General features: G+C 47.8%; 10 protein-coding genes across 10 annotated transcripts; 2 read left to right on the forward strand and 8 right to left on the reverse strand.

The window, feature by feature from the left end:
* Positions 1 to 142: 142 nt before the first annotated feature.
* Pmar_PMAR018454 (peroxisomal abc transporter, putative) lies at positions 143 to 1,179 on the reverse strand (the record flags this gene model as incomplete). Its single annotated transcript, XM_002777972.1, has 5 exons — positions 143 to 504; positions 582 to 699; positions 744 to 887; positions 935 to 1,043; positions 1,103 to 1,179. The coding sequence occupies 5 exons, from the start codon at positions 1,177 to 1,179 to the stop codon at positions 143 to 145; spliced, it is 810 nt and encodes a 269-aa protein (XP_002778018.1).
* A 574-nt stretch (positions 1,180 to 1,753) lies between these two features.
* On the reverse strand, positions 1,754 to 2,578 carry Pmar_PMAR018455 (hypothetical protein; the record flags this gene model as incomplete). The annotated part of the gene is made up of 4 exons (XM_002777973.1): positions 1,754 to 1,962; positions 2,040 to 2,201; positions 2,277 to 2,384; positions 2,431 to 2,578. 4 exons carry the CDS (start codon positions 2,576 to 2,578, stop codon positions 1,754 to 1,756), a joined length of 627 nt encoding a protein of 208 aa, XP_002778019.1.
* Positions 2,579 to 3,532: 954 nt separating this feature from the next.
* Positions 3,533 to 5,225, forward strand: Pmar_PMAR018456 (conserved hypothetical protein; the record flags this gene model as incomplete). The annotated part of the gene is made up of 10 exons (XM_002777974.1): positions 3,533 to 3,663; positions 3,711 to 3,755; positions 3,803 to 3,964; positions 4,012 to 4,130; positions 4,177 to 4,311; positions 4,358 to 4,479; positions 4,526 to 4,640; positions 4,686 to 4,827; positions 4,882 to 5,007; positions 5,050 to 5,225. 10 exons carry the CDS (start codon positions 3,533 to 3,535, stop codon positions 5,216 to 5,218), a joined length of 1,266 nt encoding a protein of 421 aa, XP_002778020.1. The 3' UTR covers positions 5,219 to 5,225.
* Positions 5,226 to 5,362: 137 nt separating this feature from the next.
* Pmar_PMAR018457 (hypothetical protein) lies at positions 5,363 to 6,582 on the reverse strand (the record flags this gene model as incomplete). Its single annotated transcript, XM_002777975.1, has 1 exon — positions 5,363 to 6,582. Exon 1 carries the CDS (start codon positions 6,554 to 6,556, stop codon positions 5,363 to 5,365), a length of 1,194 nt encoding a protein of 397 aa, XP_002778021.1. The 5' UTR covers positions 6,557 to 6,582.
* A 986-nt stretch (positions 6,583 to 7,568) lies between these two features.
* Positions 7,569 to 8,483, forward strand: Pmar_PMAR018458 (hypothetical protein; the record flags this gene model as incomplete). The annotated part of the gene is made up of 1 exon (XM_002777976.1): positions 7,569 to 8,483. The coding sequence occupies one exon, from the start codon at positions 7,569 to 7,571 to the stop codon at positions 8,481 to 8,483; it is 915 nt and encodes a 304-aa protein (XP_002778022.1).
* A 702-nt stretch (positions 8,484 to 9,185) lies between these two features.
* Pmar_PMAR018459 (conserved hypothetical protein) lies at positions 9,186 to 11,285 on the reverse strand (the record flags this gene model as incomplete). Its single annotated transcript, XM_002777977.1, has 13 exons — positions 9,186 to 9,270; positions 9,313 to 9,377; positions 9,427 to 9,573; positions 9,728 to 9,905; positions 9,952 to 10,035; positions 10,086 to 10,199; positions 10,247 to 10,371; positions 10,412 to 10,481; positions 10,572 to 10,621; positions 10,688 to 10,856; positions 10,902 to 11,032; positions 11,076 to 11,155; positions 11,210 to 11,285. The coding sequence occupies 13 exons, from the start codon at positions 11,283 to 11,285 to the stop codon at positions 9,186 to 9,188; spliced, it is 1,374 nt and encodes a 457-aa protein (XP_002778023.1).
* A 694-nt stretch (positions 11,286 to 11,979) lies between these two features.
* Positions 11,980 to 13,355, reverse strand: Pmar_PMAR018460 (hypothetical protein; the record flags this gene model as incomplete). Its single annotated transcript, XM_002777978.1, has 8 exons — positions 11,980 to 12,103; positions 12,154 to 12,291; positions 12,342 to 12,444; positions 12,514 to 12,622; positions 12,662 to 12,745; positions 12,790 to 12,896; positions 13,020 to 13,171; positions 13,225 to 13,355. 8 exons carry the CDS (start codon positions 13,353 to 13,355, stop codon positions 11,980 to 11,982), a joined length of 948 nt encoding a protein of 315 aa, XP_002778024.1.
* A 327-nt stretch (positions 13,356 to 13,682) lies between these two features.
* Pmar_PMAR018461 (conserved hypothetical protein) lies at positions 13,683 to 15,112 on the reverse strand (the record flags this gene model as incomplete). Its single annotated transcript, XM_002777979.1, has 8 exons — positions 13,683 to 13,812; positions 13,871 to 14,008; positions 14,052 to 14,154; positions 14,204 to 14,312; positions 14,360 to 14,458; positions 14,512 to 14,621; positions 14,802 to 14,947; positions 14,988 to 15,112. The coding sequence occupies 8 exons, from the start codon at positions 15,110 to 15,112 to the stop codon at positions 13,683 to 13,685; spliced, it is 960 nt and encodes a 319-aa protein (XP_002778025.1).
* A 169-nt stretch (positions 15,113 to 15,281) lies between these two features.
* Pmar_PMAR018462 (pseudouridine synthase, putative) lies at positions 15,282 to 16,356 on the reverse strand (the record flags this gene model as incomplete). Its single annotated transcript, XM_002777980.1, has 6 exons — positions 15,282 to 15,486; positions 15,557 to 15,716; positions 15,759 to 15,908; positions 15,966 to 16,035; positions 16,089 to 16,190; positions 16,240 to 16,356. 6 exons carry the CDS (start codon positions 16,354 to 16,356, stop codon positions 15,282 to 15,284), a joined length of 804 nt encoding a protein of 267 aa, XP_002778026.1.
* Positions 16,357 to 17,041: 685 nt separating this feature from the next.
* Positions 17,042 to 19,851, reverse strand: Pmar_PMAR018463 (hypothetical protein; the record flags this gene model as incomplete). Its single annotated transcript, XM_002777981.1, has 16 exons — positions 17,042 to 17,195; positions 17,257 to 17,334; positions 17,383 to 17,487; positions 17,537 to 17,688; positions 17,731 to 17,864; positions 17,919 to 18,020; positions 18,062 to 18,203; positions 18,374 to 18,528; positions 18,572 to 18,657; positions 18,783 to 18,903; positions 18,943 to 19,059; positions 19,115 to 19,178; positions 19,228 to 19,314; positions 19,494 to 19,585; positions 19,633 to 19,766; positions 19,812 to 19,851. The coding sequence occupies 16 exons, from the start codon at positions 19,849 to 19,851 to the stop codon at positions 17,053 to 17,055; spliced, it is 1,752 nt and encodes a 583-aa protein (XP_002778027.1). The 3' UTR covers positions 17,042 to 17,052.
* Between the last annotated feature and the right edge of the window lie 326 nt (positions 19,852 to 20,177).

Genomic DNA, 20,177 nt, shown 5'->3' on the forward strand with positions numbered 1-20,177 from the left:
TCAGTAGCAGGGGAGAGCTCACCCTCCACAACCATCCAGTGTAACCATATGATGATGGAACTCATGCAGTGCTGGACGATGGGATATAGTAATAAGTGATATACCAAGTTGACCACATAACTTGAAGAGCCTTCGTTCCATCTTAATACTCACCGCCGAAGTACACTCGTCCAAGATAGCAAAGGTAGGCCTGTGCCAGAATAGTCGTGCCATTGATAATCTCTGCTGCTCCCCTAGAGATAGCCGGGAATCCCAATCGATAACACCTACCAGGAAGCTGCCTATCGCTAATGCAGTCCAAGGACATACTATTAAAGTCATTGAGATGAGATAGTTCAACCAGGCGTAGTAACGATACCAGCTGCCCCTCATCTGGTCTGTTGCTATCAGGATAACATATGTTATCGGAAAGGGTGCCCACAACACAATAGGGCTTCTGGGGTAGGTAGAATACATAGCTATGAAGGCCAACTCCTCCCCTACTACCAGGCCTAGTGATGGTACCTGATATATCAATTATAATCTTGCCGTCACTCGACTAAGCTCAACTTGCCACCACTTATAACTCTTCGTTGGCCTACCTCGCTTAATATCCCATAGACCACCCAAGCACCGGAAAATACTAGATTTCCCAGCACCATTCGGGCCACATATAATGACATTATCCCCTCTGCTGATACGGAGGTTGAGGTCCGTAACCTGGGCCGAGGCAAGTAGTGCCTCGCGAGAGAAGACTCCATTACTAGACGATGCCCCGTGGGAGTATCGATATCTACTCCCTCGAAAATGACTTCAGCCGCTTCGGCGTCAGCACTGAACCTCCTCCGAGTTGCCTCGGCCTTAGCTTTGGATGAGGTCAATGCCTTCCGATCCTCCATCTCTATGACCTATGGTCTAATATAACCAACAATAGCATCATCATCATCACTACTACCAGCCTCCCACAACGATCCACCAAGCCTGCCAGTCGAGCTAGTGTCCCTGCTAGTCTGGCGAATTGGGCACATGCTACCAGTTCCATGAGGAGCATGTCTGTCAGATATCTGAGAACGGATATAAAGGAAATAATAGCAAGGTGATAGAACGTCTCGAGTGTACTGACCTTATCTGATATAGCATATCGCCTTTAGATTTCCCTGCCCTACTCTGTTTGAAGAAGGGTATAAGGATAAGGTACATGGCTAGAGTAAACGTACAGTAACGTGCAACGTATCTGAGAGCACAATGCCAAGCTAATAACCATCCTACCACCTACTCCTGCAACACGTTCGATATGAAGTTATCATGACGTATCTTATCCAAGTATGCCAAGAGCCTTTCAAATGCATTCTGGAGCACTTCACTCTCATATGGCCTATAAGGAGGTGGGATATCACTAGGTACAATCCTGTGTCAATACCCTCCTTGGTAAAGGGCAACAGCCTCAGAGTTCCTGGCCAGTCTAGAATGCCCATGCTTATATGTAGACTCGAGCTTTCGTAGTCGCTTCCCTAACAGTATAACCACCGACTAAACCAAGTCGGAGATCTCCTCACTCACTCTGTGAACCATAGTCCGGGGCTAAGCGTTGGACTATAAGGTAGGATGATGCTGCATACCTACAGCATGTCATAGCTCAGCTTTGCTAGGTGAGGTTGGTAGTACAATATCGGACCAGCAGTGAGCTTCAGACCATCCATCCTTGATCCACTTATGCTCTTGGCAAACGGATATATAAGGCTCGAGAAAAACGTGAAGTTGGTGATACTATTAACTAAGTCACATGCTGCGAGCCCAAGATCCCTCGTGAGGAGTGGAACCTATCGTCGAAGTCACAATAAGGGATATGGAGTGATGTCACATCAGTGCATATCCTATCATAAGCATGAGCCTTCCCCTGAAGGTGATAGTAGTTTAGGCTGTCGAAGTAGAGGCCCTGTAGATACATAGCCATTTTAGCATGCCAATGGCGACCAAGACTACCTAAGATACCAAAGGTTAACCAATTAGAAGAAAAGTGAAGCATCCCATAGTACTAACAAAATTAGCCAGGGCTTTACTCGCGACGGATAGGGCAAAACCCAAGGCCAGATTGCGGATGAGGAGTGATCCAAAGACATCCTTGCGGCCCTCAAAGACCGCTCTAAAAAGTTCTCCTTGTAACCTAGCCTTCCGGACATCTATTTGAGCAAAGATGCATGCTATCCCCAACATGAATATACCTGATCACATCAGGGGGTTATCCTTAGCAGTAATAAACCCGATAGGCATAATAACACATCGGAGCAACTCCTTACAAAGCTTCTGAGCATGCCTGTCATTCTTGAGATCAAGTATCCTAATTATGACCCTCCACAGATCACTTCGTGACAGCTTCTTCCTCGCCGAATGGCCTTCAATATCATCTACAAGGCGCTGACTCTTACAAATGCATCTCCAACGTAAGCATACCTTCATCGCGAGTGGATCTATCCACACAGTCCTTGCTTGCTTTATTCCTATTAGCCCTAATAACACCGACAGCCCCTATTGCTGCTGAACCTAGTATCGCTGTCCATACTAGCTGAGACTTCACTATACGACTAGGTCTAACCACCATTTATTGTTAATGAAACTAGGCTAGCTACATACAGTGCAACCTTGCTGAGAGGCTGAAGAATACAAAACTTGGATTTTAACTGCTGGCTCGAGCCTATGGGGAGTCCCCATTGGGGGACACATTTAGTGCAAACACTTGATGTTGAATGTTAACATAGTAGCAGTTTATACATGGGATACTGGCACTAACTGGAGTATTGATTAGTCTATGGATGAAGGCGCCATCTTGAATCTAACGGGTTGTTCAATGAACCGTTCCGGAGTCATAAGAACGTTTCCAGGACCGTGGCTAGAAATGTTTGTAAGACGCTAAGCAAGTTTCTGGATGTCAACACCTTCATGGGAGTAGAAACGCGTGCATGAGAATTTTGTGGCGCATGAGAGAGTTTCGTAGCGCGTGGTATTGCTTCAATAAATGCACAAGTCAGCAATTCAACAACTGATATGCTGAATAATGAATATCATCAGCGTAGTAATGCTGACATCTGAGAACCATAGTGCTATAATTACTATAAAGTTTATCAATAATGAAAGAGAGTGACAACCTGAAGCTGTTCAACCGTCAAAAATCATCATTTGAGTACTATTGGCATACCCCCTCAAACTCTTCGCCAGGAAAAACTACTAGAAGAGGTGATTCATTCAACTTGCTTGGTGTTAATCCCATATGGAGGAGTGAACTCTAACCATGGAGTGCTCTCACCATAACCAGCGTACGAGAGATAATATCATATCCAACAAACGGACATTTATCGTCTCGTGAGACATTAAAGAGGGCCCTGGACAACCTTGCATGCGACCGTCCTAGTAGAACATAGATATATCACTCAACATCACTAACTACTGAGCAGTGATCTCTGACTGGAGGATTCCTGTGTTCGTGTGAGAACTATGAATCATATTTCTGACCGTGCTAATCTACGCAGTGTGTGTGGTTGAATCAACCCTTGCCTACATGACAGAGTTAGTCGAGGATGTAGTTTTGGAGAAGTCGGCAGGGGATTCCAGTGGTGCTGGACAATTGGACGAGGCTCATGCATGGGAGGCTGATTACACTAAGAGTTGGATCAACATCACCAAAGACCAGTATCGTACACGGGAAATAAATACGGTATAGAGTGATGTGTGTTTAGGCACGGCAAACTGGTAGTGCGAGACGAAGCCTCCATTGCTCGGAAGTGAGGCGTTTTATCTACCCATATTTCATAGTACATCGCCTAACCAGATACCCGCGGAACTACGATGGTGTGCTCCCAGTCTCAGCTGGTGAGGATGGCGAACTAGTCCATAAGCAGTCAATGGCCTTGAAGAGAGGCTTACTACGGTTCCTGTACTTGGTAGTAGATATGAGCTCTGCTATGCAGAATATGGATTACAAACAGAATAGGTTATATCAAGGGGGATCACGCCGAAGTCATTCTCTGATGATCTCAGGTTAGATTTCGTAGTATCGCATCTTTGTCGTAATTTCATCCCCCAATACTTCGACCTCAACCCTATCAGTAACCTGTCCGTCCTTGCATTACGAGACCAGAGGGCTCACTTCGTCACGCGTAACCATTTCCGCTCAACCATATACTATACTACTCAAGCATGCAGGTATGTCGGGCCAACCGGCCTCCCAAATGGAGCGAGTCCTCCAGTTCTCCACTGGTGGGGCCTCAGGCTCAGCATCCCTCGTCAATGCACTTGAAGCAGTGGGTCAGGCTGCTAAAGGGAGTCTACCTCGTTATGGTGATATATAGGGGAGAGAGTATGGGTGGATTACGATCCTTATCAGGCACACGTGAGGTGTTAATAGTATGGGGTTCGTTGCACTCAGCAGATCCACCTACCAGTGGAAAGCTCATACCAGACTGTGTTGATAGGCTTATAGAGGAAATCAAGCCCAACTCAGTGAGGGTAATCTATTCTTCCATGTCTGTCCAGACATGATCATCACGCCCAGGTGTCTGTGATATCACTATCGCCAGAACTGTATGCGTTACGGAAAGTTGTAGAGATGACTGGTGGCACCTTCTCTGTTGCTACTAGTCCTATACATTTCAAACGTTTAATGCAGAGTAAGTTCTCTGTTCGCTACCAATACTGGAGTCTAGGGTAATCAGAGCATCTCACGCCACCAAATTGGGTGAGCTCCCCGAGCTATATCAAAATGGGATTCCCAGTACGAAGAGCATGCGATGGTAACCATACAGCAGATCCACCAATAAAGTGTATGTGTCACAATAGGCTACAAAAGACCTTCGTGTGAGTCTTGCTAAACAGTGTTGTGGTGGTGGGGAGTTATGCCTATACAATCAGGTACATTTGTCCACAGTGCCACAGCCCAGTCTGTGAGATACCAGTTAACTGTCCAGTATGTAGACTTCCCTTAGTGGATGATGATGCGCTGAAGAAACATCATCGACACATTTACTCTATGCCAACGTAATCAAGTTCCTACTTCCCAAGTAGCTGAGTCTAATATAGGTACACCTTACTACCGACGGTAGACTACCCCAAGTCCTATACATGCCAATTTTGTGGAACTGACTTCACAGAGGGCGGCGCTAGATGTGATCAGTGTTTGAGTGATGTTTGCTACGAATGTGATATGTTTGCTCATAACAAGCTCCGTCACTGTCCTGGATGCTTGTAGTTTCTCAAGTACTGCGTGTTCCCGTTGGTTAAGTAACAACACAATAGATGATGTTTACATGTAAGGAAAAGGATGGTTTATATTTACACCACAACCTAGTGGACAGTGTATGCAGGACATTAAGGAAAACACATGATAGCCGATTTACTTCAGCCGACAGTCGGCAGCCATAGAATGATAATCCTTACAAACGGAGAAGCCCATGTCTTGAGAGTAACTATCTCCATAAAAACAGCGAGACCATTCCCAGTTATGGACCGCGAACAGTGTACCGTTGACGTCGAAGAGATGATCGAACTGCTCCTGAGTCACGACACCCTCCTCTACCATACGTTTGGTCAGATTGTTGAGGGTGTTCCAGATGTACTCGATGCCACCATTAGCGTCGGGGTAAGAGGAGGTATCCTTAGCGCACATAGACAGCTTACCACACCCGTGGCCCATCTTACACGAGCCTTCGACCATAATGGTAATCTTAGCCTTGAGATCCTCCCAACCAGGCTTAGTACATACGGTGCATTGCTCGGTCATCATCCACTTCATGCGTTCGAGCAGATCATCCTCATAACTACCACCTAATTCATTTCTGTACAACATCATAAGGGCGTGGTCTGCATAACGCATAACGTATTCAGTCTCCTGAGAGTTCTCCTCACCCTCGATGGTACTATCAACGTAAATGGAGTTAGGTAGATACCCCATACCCTGAGTCACCTCGTTAATCATGTCATGTGACTTCGTGAGAGCCTCCTTATAGTAATTATCGGCAATATGCTCAACATCAAAGCTGATACCAATAGGGGCTATCTCAGCCATAGTCTGCGCTGACACGGAACGCATGAGGAACTGCTCGAAGGTCGTCACGAATCCCACCATCTTCTCGCCATTCTTATCGACAACATCACCATAAGTGAGCCAGATGACGCCGTTGTTACCAGTCTCCTGACGCCACTTCTTCATCCAGCTTACGAGCTTGGTCTGATCCTTAATGATGTTATAGTTCGAGGCATCAGCAATGTTGATATACAAATCTCCACAATTCCACTGACGGCCCATATCACTCGTAGCGAAGTTAATCAAAGAATCATCACTTTCCCTCCAATAGCTCTGAGACCAGGTATAGGTACCAATCTTATTCCCACTACACGCATCAGAGGATATTGGCCTAGCAGTCGGTGGGAAAGGAGTACTAGCAGGGAATGTCACCGGTTGGTTAGGGTCATCAGGGAGAGCGGATGGCAAATTCCCACTACCTTTACTACCACCTGCTGTCGAACATCCTTGCATGCCGAACATGAGTAACGTACAAGTAGCCGATGCTGCAGTAGACCACCTCATTATAGGAACTAGTAGGATATGAGATGAAAAAGAAACCTACCATGAGTAGACTATGGTCGACTGAATACAAGGAGTATCACACGCGTTATGCAACGAGTTTGCAGTCATCACGATAACGTATCACACGAGGATAACCGCTTGTATAGAGATTGGTTCTCAAGTTGGTCACGTGACGAAATTCTCTGATCATATCAAATCATACTTCATAGAATCACGTTTATCAATCCGTTTTCTGAATATTGGTGATACCAAGGTGAGGTGTTCTACCAGTTGAAAAAAAGCGATGGCAGCAGCAGCAAGTGGAGCAGTAATCAAACCGTTCTGAACATTCGTTAAGCGACGAAGGTCGAGAGGAGGGAAGGGACTCAAGAGACGATGACCACAGCCTTAGAGCAGAAGAACGTAATTGTGTATTGATGGTAGTTAAGGACCGTTTCAATTGAGATGTTCTACCAAATTTCAAGGACATCGAGAGTTCAAGTCGAAGCTGAGGGAGTTCCCATGGTACCACTACATATATCAAAAGTGAGCAGATTACATTGCTCAGAGAATGCTCATGAGATAATATGGTTACGAGCCAACATCGGATTCTCGTGTAGTACTCCTAAGAGGATGTTCAACACGTGGTAGTATTCACAACACGGGACAGTACAACGAAGCCAAGTTGTGTTGCACTTGTCACAATACCTCACTGTGACTTCCACTTGAAAAGTAGCACCTTACGGTTATGAGTATGAAGCTCTTCTCGACGTTGGTATCGGTTATACTGGCATTTTGCTTTTCTGGTTGTTCAACAGACTCGGGTAGTGATAGTAGCCCTGAGACTCTACCTCCTCAATTACCCTCGGATCCGAATCAGCAGGCTACGTTCCCTAAGACTACAGGCCCCCCTCCAACAACTAGACCCCCACCTACCAATGCATGCACTGGTCGCCCCATAGGCATTTATTCCTGGTCTCAAGATTACTGGAGTGAAGGAGATCCCGCTCTAACTGACTTCATTTCAAGTGATATGGGTAGGACGTGGAATTGTGGTGAGCTTTACATCAACGTGGCTGATCCTACAAACTACAACATCATCAAGTACCAACCGCAATTGGTTGCTTGGATGAAGAAGTGGCGTCAGGATAGTGGGAACGATGCTATCATTTGGTTGACTTATGGTGATGTCACCGAGAGGGATGGTCAAAAGATGTGCGCCTTCGTAAACACTTTCGAGCAGTTCCTTATTCGCTCGGTTTCTGCCCAGGATATGGCAGAGATAGCGCCTATTGGTATCAGTTTTGATGTGGAGCATGTCCCTGATAATTACTACTTACAAGCGTTGACCAGTTCGAGACAGATGATTGCTAATGTTACCGAGGGTATGGGTTATCTACCCAATTCCATCTTTGTGGGTAGTACTATCGAGGGTGAGCCCAATCAGCAAGAAACTACTTATGTCATGCAGAATGCTGATAGGGCACTCATGATGCTATACCGTAACTCGGTTAATGGCACTAACAATGATGGTTTGTTGGAGCGTATGCAGTGGATGATGACAGACCAATGCGTCGTGTGTACGCAGCCCGGATGGGAGGACCTGAGAGCGAAGATCACTATCATGGTCGAAGGCTCCTGCGAGATGGGTAATGGTTGTGGTAAACTTTCTATGTGTGCTTATGATACGAGTAAATATCCCGATCCTGATGGTGGTATCGAGTATGTGTGGGACCAGTTAGAAGATCTCACTAGTTTGATGGTCCCAACAGGTATTGTCACACAGGAGCAGTACAATAAGTTATTCGATGTCAATGGTACACTATATGCCATACATAATTGGGAATGGTCTCGATGTTTCTATGGCGATCCCTTCTCTCAACAGATGAATTATACCGATTGTATTCAAAACTACCACCTTGACGCTGCAAGCTGCAGGTTGGAGTAGAAGATGCTTGCGAGATATCTCAAATGATAAGTTGATTTCTGTTATGTGCTCTCTATTCCTGTTCCTACTATGATTTCTTGCGTTATCGCCACTGCATTTCAGAGATTTGAGTGTTCTATGAAATGAGATGCCACAAGTGCATTTCGAAGATCACTGGATTGAGTTTCTGAGTGCGTCACAGGGTAGTTGGACGTCGTGTTTATACACTTGAAGGTTATACTGTATGCATTAGGAAAACTCCTCGTCAAAATGTGCAATGCTTTCACTGAGGAGTGGTACAGGACTAAACTTGTTTTCGAATTCTTTCCTTTCTCGAATTGGTTTATCACAAGATGACAGATGCATCAGTCCCTTCCATATTTGAACGCAAAGAGGCCAAAAATGTGAGAATCACATTTCTCAAGAAGAGAGATGGAAAATGCAGATGCCACGAATGGGACATTCCACGATCAAATAGTAGCAGATGAAGGATATGACCCCCTTCCATGGAAAAGGGTCTACAGGAGAATATCGAGGCTGCCCTTGAGAGGATGGTCGTGATCTGGCAGGAAAGAGATCCTATTCTTAGCTCCCTCACTCCAACTCGGTGACACTCGAAACAACAAAACTGATGCATATATGAGGGATCCCTCAGGGATCAACTAATGCCTTGGGACAGGAGCGACTTCGCTATAAACTTCATCAAAATCTTAAGTGGAATGGTCACACCATCATCTCTGGCACGAAGGTCCCAGCATCTTCTTCGAGCCACTGCTTGACTACATCGCGTATTCCCGAACGAGCGCGTCTGAGATGATAGTTCATATCCCTCATACAGTAGTAGACTTACGCAATGTTTTGATCCACTTCCTCGCTCCCTCTGTGAGTCCAGTAGTGATGAGAGGCTCCAGGGACCTAGGCACAGACCGAGTAATGGTTAAGTCATATTGCTAGATGAAATCACCCAAATAGTTGGTCGTTCGTAGTTATCTGACGTTACGAGCGCTAGGCGATGCCAGGGATCCACACCACCGTTGACGGAGAGGATGCGTGAAGCGTTGAGCGATAAGCCTCCATACTTTCTGTTCGTATGCTGTATATTAGCCGATATCTGACCATATAATGAGGCCGGGTTGTTTCTTGGCCTTGGACTGTAGTTCGGCTTCAACGCCAGCAAAAAGAACATTTTTCCGAGTTAGCATTCCATGAATCCCCGCGTACAACTATTCGATTCAGATAAGTAAGCTAAAGCATAGTGGCTCTACTTCTTCTGGAGTAAAGTCCCAGCCTATTTCGCAGAGTTTCATATTCCACTTGAGATCATTGAGCCGCGGAGGCCACAGACAGTTCTTCGACGAGTCACAGGTTTGATAGAATCCAAACTCGTTGCAGGTTTGGAAGACCCACATCTTCATCCAGTCAGCGTATGACTCATTTCTATACCTGAGTCCATACTTCTACTCGTACAGCGTCCTCGCGACTTGATTACATGCGAGCAACTTCCTCGAAGTCGACATCTACACATTCTTTCGTTCGACTTCTACTAACCTCTGCCAGGCCCTCCACTAATGACCTAAAGACTCGCTGCCCAGTTTATATGTCTAGACTTTGCCTGATTCTCACGCTGGTCGTTTGGGATCAGTGAAACGACTGCAAATCTTTTCGATGTTGCACAAGTCACCCTCGCATCGAGGATCGTTTGACTGCACTGAAAAACTCAGTACACCTTCAGCAGTCCTGAATCGGGGGTAAACTGAAAAGCTGTCTTGGACTATCCCTCTCACCATAGTCTCCTATTATCATGTTCTTCTAGCATGTTCGTACCACAAATATTAAAAGTCCTCTCCAGTTTTCGTCTCAGTTTCTCGTCCTCGAGCATCTGTCCCACTTCAGCGTGGGCTTGCTTTATCTGACTTAGAGGGTGATTCACTCAACAGCGCATTGGGTACAGCGGTAGCGCAAGCGATACTTCCTCCGACTAACTCGTTGGCGAAGGCATCGGCAGCTGCGTTATTATATCTATAGGGATCGACACTAAACAGAGAGTTTCCGACTCCACCTCTACTCTGGAAAGTCGAGTTGTGCCTGAATGGGCGCGCTGGAGCTCACAGCTGCAACGAACTCTCTGGATAGACAGCCCGAGCCCAGGCAGCTACAACCTGAAACAACACAAGCAAGGATGACATACAGTAGTAGCGGTTGACGATTCCCACCATGCTACTTACTCCTGGATAGCTCCCACCGAATGTGACGAACTGAGCGTTCTCGAGATTGTATTTAGTAGCGGCATAGTCTCGGAAGCGTGCGACATCAGCCAAGGCTTGGTCGACTGTGAAGGTCTTCTCCAGTACTTTACGGGACAGCTTTTTTGTCGGTTTCTCTACCCCATAGTATCTTCAGCATTCTCGTTCGGCACTCGGATAGCAATTCTCCTATGACCTGTGTTCAAGAGCCATCGCGACAGCTCCGATCTCCTTCGCAAGAGACATCATGTCATCCGCGACATTCGATGCAGTAACGATATCGTCACTTAGGCCTGGAGACTCCCCTCCAGTGTAGAGGAGGACGACCTGCACAAGATTTCCCCCCACTTCGGAAGGTGCCCGTGCTTACCGGCCTATGGCACCTATCCCTAGATGAAAACTCATCGTTATATAAATACTTTTGGCACCATTTCTCCCGGGCATGAGCTCCTAAGATGCAGTGCGTATGAAGTCGGACGATGCCTCACCAAGCTCTCCTCTCACTGTTATCGGTGAAGTGGTCAACAAGTTGATCGCAATACATGTACGTATGGTTACCGCCAACTTTGGCCTCTCTCATTAACGAGTGTGAATGCTTATGTAGCCTAAACCTGTCCCGTGGCGCCGGCAGAGCAGTAGACCCCACCAACAGGACCGAGAGTTGGGCCAACTTCATTGAATAGCAATACAAATAACAAACGACTGCTATCACGCAGTAGTCCACTCCCAAAGCCTGTTATACTATGCAGGTGAACAGGTTCATACAATGGGTCATCGCACAAACAACAAACGTTGGTGAGACGCTCACATTCTCCCCTGGCTCACCCGAGGCTTGACTACGGGACAGTGTCAAGATGTTGGACTAGAAGCAGTCAGGCTTGCCTGTATAACAAGTACACACGCCGAATGGTAGTCCACAACTGGTGAATGTTGTTCGGTTTTGTCCATTCATCGCCAGCCGTGGATGAAGAATACTGTCCTCTTTTCCATCCCACTGTCGGCCTTGTATTTGTCAATTTGATTGGAAAAAAGTCGGAAAGGAGATTCCCAAACCCAATCAATTTAGAAAGTATTGTGAGTCCCTTTACACCAGGGGTTACAACACAAGTCCCACATCTCAAAGCTAAGGGTGGCAGACAGTGTTGGATAAGATGCCATAAAGAAACACTTCTGATGAAGGATTAGAAGAACATTCAAACAAAGAACACACGCATGGTCTGAATAGCGACTACTTTTGAACATCCAATTACTGGAACAGAATCACAGACGACAATTCAATGGTGATCATCGTTTCGGTTCTTCTTCGACTTCTTCTTATTAGTTGTGGATGCCCCTTCCTTGCCTCCATAGATTTGCATGCACGTTAAGAACAGGTCCTCTAGGCCTGCTTCTCGGCACCTTGAAATGAGCATTACGTGTTGCTCTCTCATGGGGAAGCCAGTACTCACCGCTCAGCAACTTCGTTGAATTCGTCCTTGCCGTATTCATGGAACTCGATCGGCAGCTTACGTAAGTCGTCCAGCGTTTTCCCCGGAGGTACAGGGATTTGCTCATCACCTCGCACCTCCATGAGCCGCCAGATGAGCCTGATTGAAAACATGGACAACTGTAGAGACATGAAGACATCAGGAATTACTTCGAAACCATATTCACATATTCGCTCACATCTCGTTCATCCCCCTCCACGACGATGCATCCAGGGAAACCTATTTTACTCATCCCTCCCAGTCGGAGGTCATCTGAAAGTATACTGGAATGTGTCTGCTACTTCGGTCTGCCCTCGAATGTGAATAATCGAATTATCTTACTGGCCCATTTTTGTATGCATCGACGTTTGTAGGGACTCCGTATGTGATGGAAAAATATCATCCTCCTCCCCAGCATCAGCGGACCCTTCTGGAGCTCTGACTTCTTTGCCTGTATCAATACTAACCGAACTCAGTCTTCATGCCGTACTTTGACTGCTGCTCGTACAACAGAATCATAGTCCTCTTTAGCCGCCATCTCTTCCTGTTGTTTAGTCTGCCATTCTTCACCAAGCTGTTGGGAACATTATAAGTGGAGGCGGCGATGTTCACACTTACTTTCGTGAGTCTATCCGAGATCGGGGCTAGAGCGGCGAGGACGGGAAATTCATAAGTGGATTTCAGCTGAGACCGGACGTTCGCGGCAAGGAGCTCCTGCAAGTTACCTGAAACATACAACAATGTGGTGACTTCTCCAATTGTCCACAATATAGATTCGGAGAACAATTATTGTCACTAACAATAATCATTCTGGCAACTTGTCAGATTGATATTTCTACCATCCTCACCTAGTTTATACTTGACATTCTCTGAGCCCTCGACCGCAGTTATCTCAGGGAAGGCCTTCTCCTCTCCAGCCGAAGGGTACCCGTGTGGTAATGTTATCATAAACGTTACACTCGTCTCAGCATCAACCTTACCCCTCACAGTGACTGCATACCTATGATGAAAGGGTATGAGTAACTCTACTGGGAGTTCACAATAACGACTCACGCTGTCTCCCCGTCGTCCGGGCCTTCTGGTTTGTGCAGCCATATAAAATCACAATCATCCTCATAAGCCGCACATATAGCCTCCGCTTCCTCGAGCTGGAGATGGAACCATGCAACAGCAGCAGCAGACATACTACAAAATTGTTCAACTCACTACGGAGGCAATTAATTGCATCATGAGATGAGCAAAGCGAAACATTCCATCAAGATATCCGGGCTGCGACCCGCGCAACCGAACTATGTGGTCCAACAAAGGCCTTCGAACGTACCTGTCTGGTCACGAATCGTGACTGCAGCATCTTGCTGCATCGTGACTCACGATGCAGCAAGATGCTGTAGAGGTATGGTCAGCAGAGGGAATACTCAATTTAGCAACTACGCACTACCACACAACTACCAAACAGAGATAAAAGCCTCATCATAAAACACATACAAACAGCATCACTAGTAGTTGAATGCTCATCGCTTTTTCTTTTCCTTTTTCTTCTCATCATTCGACTTCGTCTGTGGCTTCTTCTCCTTGCTCTTCTTACCGCCATATATCTTCATACACGTCAGGAACAGTTCCTCAAGACCAGCCTCCCTACACCTGCGGGCAAACAACAAGAACAAGCCTTCCCATGTCCGAGGACAACCCCATAACCCACCGAGCCGCGACCTTGTCCATATCATCCCAACCGTACTCCGTGAATGATAGAGGTAACGCCCGCATATCGTCCAAGCACTTCCCAGGAAGCACAGGCACCTGCTCTTCTCCTCGTACAGCGATATACTTCCACCGTAGCCTAAAGCATGGATCTCCTGCTGGTGTATAAGCCAATCGGTCACCTGGTCACAAGATTAACAAACTCAGCGCAGTCACGTTCATCGCCCTCGATGAGAATACAGCCGGGATATCCCAGTTTCGACATACCACCGAGACGGAGTGCCCCTGAGGGCCAATGCATAGCGCAATTGGGGACGAGAAGAGGGCAGCCTACTGGCCCACTCTAGAATATATTTCCGTTTAGTAGGGCTCCATATGTGATGAGAATATATCATTCTACGGCCGAGTACAGGAGGGCCATGCCTCTGCTCGTACTTCTGTGCCTACTGCCCGGTGCATCGATGAGACTAACAACACCGAGGAGTTCTACCGCGATGGCTAGGTGAGTGGCCCAGGCGTAGTTGTCCATTTCCTCTGCTGCCTCTTCCTTCTCGCGTTCAATCTCCATACCGATCCACTCCTCCTCAAACTAAGATGAGCCTATGGTTATAACAGTCCCATGGTGTAGGTTAGAGACCTCACATCAGCGAGGAGATCGGTCAATGGTGGCCCCAGAGATGCGAGGATTGGGAAATCATAGCCGCTCTTCAACTGCTGTCGCACACTGGTAGCCACTGCATCTTCAATTTTACCTTAGTTGGAATTGATACACCAAACGGTCGGAGTTCCACTGCACCGACTATGCTTCACCTCCATAATTAATGCCCTCAGTTTGGCAAAGAATGCTAGGAATATTTCTCTTCCAAAACTTCATGAATACAGCAGTTCACCACGTAGCATTTCTAGTATTAGCGTGCTTCCCCCCATAGTACGCAGTTTCCTCTGCACCGACTCCGAACCCTCAACTGCTACTATCTCCGGCACAGCATACTCATTCAAGGGGTACTCAGGTGGTAGTGTGAACATCATCGTCACTGAACACTCCATTGGGCCGTCCCTGCGCACTGTCACTGCGTATCTGAGATGCTCTCGAGTAGTGAGCAGTGAAAAGATAGTACGCAGGCTCTGCTATATCATCGTCCCCATCAGGCTCGTGTAACCACATGAATCCATCTTCGCCTCCATAGACAGATCTCAGTGCCTCTGCCTCTTCCAACTGCAATGCTATGCAGGAGCCAGACATCTATGCTGGTATTGATCACGGTTTAAAAAAGGGGGAACATAGACCTGCTGAGACCAGTACCATTCAAGGAGAATCCCCTTTAGCGACAAAGCCTGCTATTAGAAGGAAGCCTCTACTATGATGCACAAGACAGTGAATGGACAGAAACCTCACACATTATTTTCGGAAATCATGAACCAGAGCTTGAAATCTCACTGCTGCCAATACCAACTTTGCGGAATCTCTTGGTGCGCATAGCCTGTGAATTGATATAGGTCTTCAATGTCTCCACCTCATCTATAGTGAGTTGACGCACATCTCCAGGGTTCGGCACTCCAGCTGCATGAAGCGAGAAAGGGCCCAGTTGTATCCGGCACAAGTCCCGGACTGTGGACCTGACTCTGCATATGCTGCGGGGAGGAGGTGAAGAGTAGATCCCATTAAGCTGATCAGTCCCCTACTTACCCTACAGCCTCGACCATCCGTCTAACCTGCCGGTTCCGTCCCTCCCATAGAGTGATATTCAACTGCTTGCATTTGTAGCGGTCATATTCGCTCATTTCAAGTGGGAGAGGGTCTCCATTCACGTCCAGAGGCTCCACCAGTGCAGGCAGGGTCGGGCCGTCTACCGTAGCATAGCACGAATGGTTGATTCTCCATTACTCACCTTCTAGCGAGACCCCACTGCGTAGTGCCATGAGCTGTGCCCCGTTGAGGGCTGCTCCCTTCACTACCACTCGGTAGACCTTGGGGACTTTATAGACTGGATCCACCAATGATGATTGCAAATAGGTATCGTTAGTAAGCAGCAGGAGACCTACTCAGAGTAGAGGGAGCAGGAGGAGGAGTATGATGACGATAACCAGTGCTCTACCGGTGGTATCCTTATCAAGACGACCAGATGCTCCGATGTATACGCTGGGGTCAGGCAGCAGTTGGAATACCTGGGTAGTAGGCCCCTCACGAAAGTGTCCGTATCATCGATGAACCAGACTACAGTATCCCTATTCAGAGGATCATCTCGGCTGACCACATACCCTGCAGGCTTATGCATGAGCAAAGTTAGCCGACATGTGGCCTCTAGCGGGGTGCCATTAACCTGCGCTTCACCATAATTCCTTACCACCCTCTCCGGTATCCCCTACTACCAATATGGAGTCCTTACGAACATCCACCCATCTGTTCTGTACAATCGGCCGACCATTGATACTTATCCGACCACGCTCGATAAGCCGTCCAGCCTCTGTGCCTGAGGGAATTCCCATACCCTCCAGAGCCAGTGTATGGCTAACGTACGGCTACACAGCCCTAACTTCGAAAGCAGCCTATCCACTGTAACGTGATCTGAGCCCACATGAGCCACCTAAAGTCAGCAAAGTAAGCGCCCTCATCACTATGGGACTCACTGATGATTCGCTAAGTTTCCCTTTCGAATGTTCCAACGCCGATACCCTCGGCTCGGGCTCATGACCCCAAGTAGGCTGCCAAGACACGGAGGTAGACGGCGTTGGAGGCCTCCTCCAACTGATGGAGCCTATATCCCCTCAATCAGTCGGCTCTCCTACTGTTTAATCTTATGCCACATGAACTGTGATGTATCCCACCGTCGGGAGATATTCATACATCGAGGTGAGGGCTCCCGGCATTTGCAGAGACCACGAGAGAGTATTGGCATCCCCAACTAAGCGTCTGGACCAGCAGTGCGTCTACATTGATGCAGCCCGTCCTTCAGGCTCCATGCCCACTCCAATCGGTACCCCGCCCACTCAGATATCAGCATATTTTACCCCGAGTACTACTATAAACACAATAGTGTGTTGATAGTAAGATAAGATGCACCCTTGAAGTAAAAAAGTTATCAGGCTTGGACTGATGAAGTGCAAAAAAAATATCGCTACAGTGCCCTTCTTTTAGATGGTAAATGTAGTGACCAACAACAGATAGGTCCATTGCCAACAAAATCAACGAGCCCCTCTGGAGAGGCCTTCATGACTATTCTTCACTTCGAATTGATGTGCCGACTTCGACCTGGTGACGAGGGGCGGGAGGTGATGATGATGATGATGATGATGATGATGATGCTCGCGAGATGATGGTACTCCAACTGAAATGATGAATCCTGTCGTCGAGCTAAGAGTCGGAACGCAGTGTATGCCGAGGCTTACCGAGTTCAGTCGATGATTGGCCACGATTGATGAAGGGATTAGTGCCGGTGTTGCCAGCAATGCCTTCCGACTCGAGCCCTGCTATAGGAATACGGGGAGAGGACCAAGGTACGACTCTAGTACTACCAACAACCTCCTCAAAACGCATCCAACAATCACCGAAATGGACGAGATGAGTTGCCAGAGAGACAATCTGCAGGAGACCTGTAAGCAGGAACTTCTCGGCCGGATCTGAAAAACTATAATATGCACGAGTTCACACCACATGCTTGCCTATTACCAATGGTGTGCGTCGCCTTGTCGGTTTTCCACCCAGTCTCAGCCCACAACATAGTGCGTGTCTTAGTAAGCTCTACATTGAGCCTCATGACAGCCTGCTTCACCCAACTGGGACTGTGTAGCTGCTGCGCTGTAGTAACATCAATGCTAGACCTGCCGCAACTGGGTTCCATGATGCCCTGTAACCAGCCCTACTCAGATATCTTAATCGCCCCCAGTAGCTCTTCCATCCTCACGATGAGGTCACCAGCTACAGCAACCCCCTCCCTGCCGAGCCGACAGTCCTTGGCCGGTCCTGCCACTGCTAGCGCAGCATATGACAGATCCACCTAAGGAGCGAACGACATCGATGGACAACTCAGACGAGTCGCTTCTGCAACTACCAAGACATCATTGACATTAGCCGAGTGGCCGCCTCGTCGCATAATATTATCTTGCAGTTTGCTTTGACGTAGCAAAGGCTTGGTTGCAGGCGGGAAATGCACCTGAGCTGAGAATTAACAGGCACAGCGTCGGAAGGGCTCACCAGTAAGTCGAGTGAGTTAGGATCTACTCCCTCTAGGGCCCCATCGCGGTGGAGTACGAGAGTCGGGTGATTTGTTATCTGTGGCTTCTCCTCCTCCTCTTCGGTGGCCACAGAAAGAGCACGGCTCATGCTACGGGAGTACCTGCATCGGAGATATCGCGCGAGAAAGCTGACAGCTCCACAGAACTGTGATATGTTATCGATGGGAACCCATGTATTGCTAACCGAGAATTCTCTTAGGGTTGATACGCTACAGAGCCGATAGTGCTCTCATTATAACAATACGAAGATGAGCAGGTACCGGAACCCTACGCTAAGGCACTTTGTCCCTCTGCCTTCACTCCGTTGCTAGCATGGCAACGACTGGCCCTAACCACTGACCGGACGGCGACGTCAACGGCTGTCTGCACTAGGTGCTTATGAGGACCATCGAGAGCAGGAAGGAGCCGGAAAGGTGGGGGCAACATCTAAGCGAGAACCTCAACCGATGGGGGATAGGAGGGGACTCACCGCGAAGATCATCGCGAGGAATACACCCGTGCAGACTATGGCTATTCGGTACAGTGCCACGTGCCACATGGCGAAGGAATCTCGACCTGAGTTGATATTGGGAACACTTTATACATGGGAAACGTAGAAGTTCAAAGCGTTGAACATCAAACGACTGATAATCATCCGGCTTCGAGTAAGCATCATAGCATGCACTCCTCTAGAAGCTTACCCTCGTCATCCGTCCAGTTGGCTACAGCCACTACGAGCCAAGATTGATATGCTAGTATCGGTCCCGATACCTTCTTAAGGGATCCACGATGTAGGTAGGAAGCGATAGCAGCCAGCAGCACCTGGGATGAGGAATGCCAATGCATCAACACTGGGCATACCATTTGTGTGGCGTAGGCACTGATGCTACCAAGGTTACTCTCAGCGGAGGCTAGCCCAAGGGCGCTGCCCAGGAGGGTCCATGCGAAGAGGGGTGCTACGCAATACACTGCACGGATCTGATGACCACAGGTAACAAGAGAACTGTCGGAGGAGGGGCATCGGCAATACTACCGCGCCGCCCTTGATTAGCAACTGTAATATAATAAGACCAGGCAGTAGCCCCCATAGAGCGTAACTGACAACAATAGCGACAATACCGTGGACGTCGTCCAATGCCTACTTACGCATCAACGGCTTCATCCCTCCCTTCCCATACCGTATACACCAGTGTGGATACCAGCAGCATCATGGATGTACGGATTGTGAAGTATCTGTCCGAATAATATTACTCACCACAACCTTAGGTCCTTGTCGTCGCCCTACAAGGCATTCTCCGCTTCAATACGATCTGTAAACCATTGGCGAGGCGATACCACTCCCTGCCATTTAAATGCGGTATTCCTGTGATGATCGACATGCAGCAGCAAGCACTCGAGAGAGAGAGCATTACCTTGCTAGCATCTTCGTCATCACTTTGAAGGAGCCCATAGTCGAGGCAACATACTGGGTTGTGGCCATGCGAACACGTCTCATTGCTCGTACCTATCAAGGGCTTAATGGCCCACGAGGGGCATCGGAATATTTCCTACGAATCTCGCCATTTCGATGACAGCAGCTTGCAGTGCGAAGGCATCAGCAGCTGAGCTCTTATACCCCTGTGTGATGTGAGCACTCATACTAGACTGTATGAGATCAGTCAACAACTCCTCACTTGGCAACGAATCTACCGGCAGGATGCAAGAGGCATACTCCACGACTAGATGCTTACTTTCGGAGAGAGTAGCGACGACACTAGTGAACTTGAGCATGAACGAAGTAGTGACCAGCCCACCACAGGATGCTGGGAACGACAGAGGCTTCTCACTACGGGGTGGGTGCACCTAGAAGACCCTCTTCGGAGGCATGGATGGGCAGAATGACGTTACGGGCCGTTACGGTTCACTTTTACGGTTACGTTTCAAGCCCCGTACCGTAAAATTACGGCGCCGCAAACGTGTCTTACGGAGATGCAGAGGACAAAACTAGGATTGATAATTCAAATCGCCTAAATCTATTTCATGTGAATGCGAATCCGTAGATAGGCCGGCTTGGCAGTTCCGAACCAGCCTGGGAGTAAGACGGATGGAATTTGCAA

Source organism: Perkinsus marinus (assembly GCF_000006405.1).
Source record: "Perkinsus marinus ATCC 50983 genomic scaffold scf_1104296950436, whole genome shotgun sequence".
Classification (NCBI taxonomy): domain Eukaryota; phylum Perkinsozoa; order Perkinsida; family Perkinsidae; genus Perkinsus; species Perkinsus marinus.